General features: G+C 30.2%; 1 protein-coding gene across 1 annotated transcript; it reads left to right on the top strand.

The window, feature by feature from the left end:
- The first annotated feature begins 1,503 nt into the window (after positions 1-1,503).
- Positions 1,504-6,321, top strand: LOC111030857 (5-aminolevulinate synthase, erythroid-specific, mitochondrial). The gene is made up of 9 exons (XM_022310556.1): positions 1,504-1,772; positions 3,461-3,725; positions 4,161-4,371; positions 4,464-4,648; positions 4,715-4,926; positions 5,001-5,133; positions 5,205-5,473; positions 5,547-5,756; positions 5,851-6,321. Exons 2-9 carry the CDS (start codon positions 3,470-3,472, stop codon positions 5,980-5,982), a joined length of 1,608 nt encoding a protein of 535 aa, XP_022166248.1. The 5' UTR covers positions 1,504-1,772; positions 3,461-3,469; the 3' UTR covers positions 5,983-6,321.
- Positions 6,322-6,795: the final 474 nt, after the last annotated feature.

Raw genomic sequence — 6,795 nt, forward strand, 5'->3', positions numbered from 1 at the left:
TTTGTTGACAGTAAAATAAGGTAGGCATACCCACCGACCTATGTAAACATTTAATATTATGTCGCCTTCCACACAGATATTAACTAATAAGTTATAACTTGATAAGGTATAATAGTATATGAATATTAATTATTACTTATTAGGTATGATGAGACACATTTTAATGTTTCTAAATTTGGTAGGTAATACATTTACGACTTGGGCTTTATAAAATATAGATGGGTTAGTAATTAATACTACATTATAATACACTTGCTGATGATTTAACCAGCTGTCGTAGACCGTAGACTGGGTTTTCACCTAAATTGTATATTAATTGTATCAATCATATTTATAATACATATTTAATGACAAGGAACTGTACGAACTCGTAATCTCGCAATTAGTGTTAAGTTATTTAATTACTTTATAGTGCCAATCAGAAAATAACACATTATACTAATATGCTATACCTACATAATTTCGTATTGTATACTCTTAGAACGTAATATAGATAAAACGTTTCTAGAATATTAGTCGTTTTCTGTTTAACACTTATAAATACGACTATAATATTATAATATAGATTGTCTACTTTGTACTCTGTAGACTGTACCTGCCTACCTAATATCCTTATATAGGTAATACAAAATATTATAATATGCATGCTAATATGCTATATTATCCGATATGTCAGTACAAAATAATAAAATTAAAAAATAGATTCAAATTGAAGTGTCATATACAAAAACTGAAAAACAAATCATAAATATCTACGCTCATACATAATACATGATATTATAAAATCAACGATCGGCACATCGACATACAACGAGCGTCAACGACTGTCGTTATTAAAACTTAAGAGTATAGCTTATTGTTTATAAATATTTAAATTGGGCTTTGATACTGAATCACTGGCTAAATATTCGTTGTAATACTATACAGAACAAACATGTATTTTTAATGTTGTAAGTAAACAGCAAAAATAAGGTTAGCAAAATTCTGTATAGTGCACCTACTCAGTACAGTACCTACACAGATTAACACAAAACCGAGTGGTTTTCAATTAATGGTTGGGACTTCAGTAAGTAGTTCGGCCACCTCTTAAGTCGAGCCTAGAATAAGTACCTAGTAGGTGAGTACTAAATTGACAATTAGTAGTATAATATTGGGTACATGTCGTACTTATATCTATATCTCTATAATATGTCAGATATACCTACGGGCTACGTGCTCGGCTCAGGTGGTACGGGCACCATAATTTATATCCAAGTTAATAATAATATGTTATTGAATAAATTATGCACACAATAAATAATTCAATTTTTTAATAAATGTCTACAGTCCGCACGACAAACAGACGATGACGACGGTCGTGACGTCTGTGTCCTGTGTGTGGGGGCCGCCGTCGTCCTCGGCGTTGATAACAACATGACCTGTAGTGGAGGGGCCGACGATCGCGTGGATTGTCCCCCGCCGATGCCACTCGTAGACCGAGATAACAGTTAAGTGTTAACGCTTACGCTTTATCACCGTCAGTCGTCTGTGATCGCGACCACTGAACGCTTTCATTACCTTATCCCGTTCACACCGGACGGGCGGACGGACGAATCGCTGGCGAACGTTTGACGCGAGAGAAATTCTTCGCACTCTGACGTCAGAGGTGTTTGCCGTTTGTCCGACTCTCACTTTCAACTTCACAAGTCACAGTCCCCAGACTACTCGTCAGCCACTAGGTCCGGATATCCGCCAACAGTTAACAACAGCAACTGGACGTTTTCGTGTAAAAGGTGAGTGTATCGGCTTCAAGTGTCCGGTCGCGCTAGGCTCATATGAAATGGTTGGTGACCGACCGTCGACCGTACTCGCACGATACCTATTACCTTTACAGAGTTGTTAATAGAGTTGCAACTCTAAGCCGTAGCATCTTTGGTGAGCCTTACTGCTTGTTGACTCTAACCTACCTATTAGGTCCTTACCAAAAAAATGTTATGAAAATTTGTTTTGATTTGATGTACATTTTCCAGTCAATACGTCGCCGTAGTAGCTAGACACAAAAACATGCCTATGAACATCTTGTGTTGTTAAACTTTTTATTTTTCTTGACAACTTTGAAAACATATAACTTCAATTGCCTTGCAATTATTATTTTACTATAATAATGCTGGGGTGAAAGGTGACCCGGTTAACCTTGTGCTCGTTAAGATTATTGTTTTTGAAATTGTATTGTCACTGGCCAAGACGGATACAATTCTATATTATTTGTTCTAATTAGAGGTTATTGTGCACAGTAACCCAGTAAATAGAATAAATCAATCGAATAATTATTATATAAATATTGGAAATTTATTCCAAATTTCTTAATTATTATGCTAATTTATGGATATGCTGTATTATTACACTTAAATTGAAGGTTAGCTAATTATAATATAATTCAAAGTATGACATTGAATGATGTATTCAAAACAATTCATTAATTTGATATTCTTGCCCAATACCTATGTTAATATTATAATTTACTTATTCTTAGTAAATATTTTGTTATCCATAGTTAATATTTATTTTAATAATTATCAAAGTTGATCCTTGAGGTTTTTTTCTCAGAACAGGTTTACTTTTAGAAAGTTTATGATTTATGATGCTAATAATATATAATTACACGTATAATATAATTTATGCATATTGTTGAGGTCGAACAATTGTAGGCAATTTCTTGTTTAGGGTCATCTTGTAATTTAATGACTCATTGAGCATAAATCAATATAATATGTAATAAGTATGTTGGGTGATGGTTTTACTTTCTATTTGGTTTTTTTCTTATTATATAAGACATAAGTAATTAGTTACTTCTATCTCAATGTTGATCTAAATTTTCTTTTATGTGTGTTATATTTAATATTGTATTATATAAATTTAATATTACCTCTATCTATAGGTTTAGTTAGACATTTAGTATACCTTAAGCTCTTAAAGTATCAATGAATGCTAAAATGCAAAGTCAAAATCACTTAGAATTGTGCCAAGTATAACAATATTTCGAGTATAACTATTTCCAGTAGTACAGTTGGTTAGTCTTCTATCTCTAGTGCAGTAATTTTGACTATAGTACCTATAACCATTGACTATAAATATTATAACTAATCATTTTTTGTAAAATTAAGTAACAATCACATAATATTACACTACCTATTTATGTTATGCCTCATATAATATGTATATCAAATAAATAAATTTATAAATTTATACTTTATATTTAAATCCAAACATAACTAAATTTGAATACAACAATATTGTGATTTTTAGGTTCCTTCAAGTTTATCATAACCAAATACAATTGTATTTTTTTTTTTAGTACAGTTTAAAAATAATATGATTTTGAATTTATTATAAATATAAATAATTTAAATTTATAGCTAGTTAATACTTAAGTCATTAATAGGTAATTTAGTACTAATTATTATATTTGTATTTTTTTTAGTCCAGAGCCATGGCTTGTCCATTCATGTCAAAATTACCTACTACTTATGTCAAGAACTATGTTTCGGGCTTGCTTAAAACATATGGTCACTCATGTCCAGTTATGTCTAGATTCATAAATGTTGGACCATCTGCAGGTGTTATAAATGAACAAACTGATATAAAGAAAAAGTGCCCATTCCTAGAGGACGAAAGTACTGCAAAAGCAGTTAAAGAAGTCAGCAAAGAAATTCAAGAAGATGTCATTGAACCCAAAACTAATACAGGTACCAAATTACTATTTATATTTTTAACATTTTATCTTAGTGCAAAATATAAAAACATTTTGAAACAGTTAATGAACATTGAATTGATTTTTATAATTTATGCTATTTATTATAATATGATTCGAACAATGACTAAGCAATTTATACAAATTTTTTATCACATTAAATATTGATAAGAATTAACAAATAACATTAAAAAAAAACTTAATATTCTTATGTTTATGGATTTCATCAAAGTTTTCATTTTAGCCATAACTATTAAAATAAAGTTTATGTCATTGAATTTTCCAATCAACTATAATTTATTGTTAATAACAAGTTGTGGTACTTAGAAATATTTTGAATTGATCAATTATTGTTAATTAATGACATAATAAATCAACATTTTATAGAATTTTCATAAATAGATAATTTTTGTTTTTATTTTGTTTTAAGGAAATATCTACAACTATGAAAAGTTTTTCCATGAACAAATCATGCGCAAAAAGGCAGACCATTCTTATAGGATTTTCAGAAAAGTGAATAGGTTAGCTATGGATTTTCCATATGCAGTCGAATATACAGGAAATGAAAAGCCCGTAACAGTATGGTGTTCAAATGATTATCTTGGTATGTCTTGTCATCCAGAAGTGAAGGGTGCAGTTCAGTAAGATGTGTTTATTACTTTATTACATTTTTAATAATATACCTATTTAATTGTAATTATTAATCTAAAATAAATTTTATTGAATTTATTAGACAAACTTTAGATAAATATGGGTCAGGTGCTGGAGGAACACGTAATATTTCAGGTAATTCAATGTTTCATGAGAATTTGGAAAAAGATTTAGCTGTACTTCATGAAAAAGAAGCGGCTTTATTGTTTACGTCATGTTTTGTTGCAAATGACTCTACATTATTCACATTGGGTAAAATGATACCAGGTATGGATAATAGATATTCATAAATATTTTTTAAATTTTGTTATTGACTAATAATTCATATTTAAGGCCTACATATATTTTCGGATTCTGGTAATCATGCCTCAATGATACAAGGTATTCGTAATTGTGGAGCTCCCAAACATATATTTCGTCACAATGACCCAAAACATTTAGAAGAACTATTAATGTCTGTTGATAAGTCTGTACCTAAGATAGTTGCATTTGAAACAGTTCACTCTATGACCGGTGCGATATGTCCACTTGAAGAGCTCTGCGAGGTATGAAAAATATACTGCCCATGGTTAATTAATTTATAACAGTTATAATAGTAAATTTGTTCGACTGTTCCTAGATATCTCATAAGTATGGAGCTCTGACTTTTGTAGACGAAGTTCATGCTGTAGGTTTGTATGGAGAACATGGTGCGGGTGTTGGTGAACTACGTGGCCTAATGGATCAAATGGATATTATATCTGGCACATTGGGTTATTATATAAATATGCCAGAAGAAAAATAAACACAATCTATAGTTTATTATTTTATATTTTAATTTTAGGTAAAGCTTATGGCAATGTGGGAGGGTATGTTGCAGCTTCAAGCAATTTAATTGATATGATTCGTAGTTATGCTGCTGGTTTTATTTTCACCACATCATTACCACCCATGGTTTTAGCCGGTGCTCGGGCAGCTGTCGGTGTGTTATCTTCAGCAGAAGGAAGATCACTCAGAAAAAAACATCAGGAAAATGTTGAATACCTCCGTCAAAAATTGTATGCTGCTGGGTTACCCGTTGAGTCAACACCATCTCACATCATACCCATTAAGGTCTGCCTTAGTTAAAATACAAATTCACGACACATTTAATATTTAATTTTATACATGGCACATTTTGGTTTAGATTGGAAATCCAAATTTATGTTCAAAAATATCTGACCTACTACTTCAAGAAAAAGGACATTATGTACAAGCTATCAACTATCCCACTGTACCAATTGGTCAAGAAAAATTAAGATTAGCACCTACACCACACCACACTCCAGAAATGGTCGATACTCTTATTGAAGACATGCTTGATGTCTGGGTAAAACTCGGCATTCCTCTCAATGCGGTAAGCAGTCAAAATTATTCTTGTAAAAATTAAATCTTTTAGTATATTTTATTTTTATTCAAAATTGGTTCATTGTTTGTTGATAATTTTATAGACTCGTTGCAGCATGTGCAAGAAAAAACCTCTGTGTGCCCGAATTAGCAACCATATTCAAAACAACTGTAGAATTACAATTGAGTCATGCCTGGCTCCCAATTGTTACCAGTTGGTTAATGCCTCAGCCTAAGATCAGTATTCTTGGTCATATTTTAAATTACTAAATCTTAAATCTTTGGTAACGGGTAAACATTCTTACTTCTCTCAATATTTGTTGCTATTTACACACGAGGTCAGGGGATTGTCCACTTAACTAACAATAGTTTTGAAACTTCAATAATTTATTACTTGTTGAAATATTTCTAATAGTTCAGTATAAAAGATACCATTCATTGTTCTTGTAATTCATTAATGTGCTAAATTATGATACTTAACCCTTTACACTCCACACTTTTTTTTGTGACTGATTACATAGATTTTTTACTTCTATGATTTGTTATTGTTACAATAGTTATGTTATTATTATTTATTGTTTTTTTTTAAATTTTCTGTTCTCCCCTTACAGTAATAAATATATAGTCACTATATAACATTATAATATGTTTTGTTTTTATTATGAAAATATTGTTGTAAATGTATCCTTCAATAGTTGAATATATTTAAAAATATATTAAATGAGTAAAACACAATGCTATGTTTCATTATTATTATTTTTTTTTAAAATTAAATGCAAGAATAAGTATTTCATAATGATACAGTTGATTTTTATTATGTTGAACGTCGCTATCTTGATTTTTTTGTTATCTTAGACTACATTTAATTTCTCTTAAAACTAATATTTCACTCAATAACATTAAACTATTGATAACTCGGTATAAAATTAGTCATTTTTTATTAAAATTAAAAAATAATTGGACAATTAGTAGATAATACCAATAATAATGAAACGTTTTTGTAAACATACTCGGAGCAAGTGTAATACTACGGTCTATAAATTGCTTTT

Source organism: Myzus persicae, unplaced genomic scaffold, assembly GCF_001856785.1.
Source record: "Myzus persicae strain clone G006 unplaced genomic scaffold, MPER_G0061.0, whole genome shotgun sequence".
Taxonomy (NCBI): domain Eukaryota; kingdom Metazoa; phylum Arthropoda; class Insecta; order Hemiptera; family Aphididae; genus Myzus; species Myzus persicae.

Excerpts from the sequence above, each read along its gene's own strand:
- LOC111030857 (XM_022310556.1), top strand. The coding sequence starts at position 3,470 with ATGGCTTGTCCATTCATGTCAAAATTACCTACTACTTATGTCAAGAAC. Across the intron at positions 4,372-4,463 it reads GAAGTGAAGGGTGCAGTTCA|ACAAACTTTAGATAAATATG; the intron begins GTAAGATGTGTT and ends TGAATTTATTAG. Across the intron at positions 4,649-4,714 it reads ATTGGGTAAAATGATACCAG|GCCTACATATATTTTCGGAT; the intron begins GTATGGATAATA and ends TTCATATTTAAG.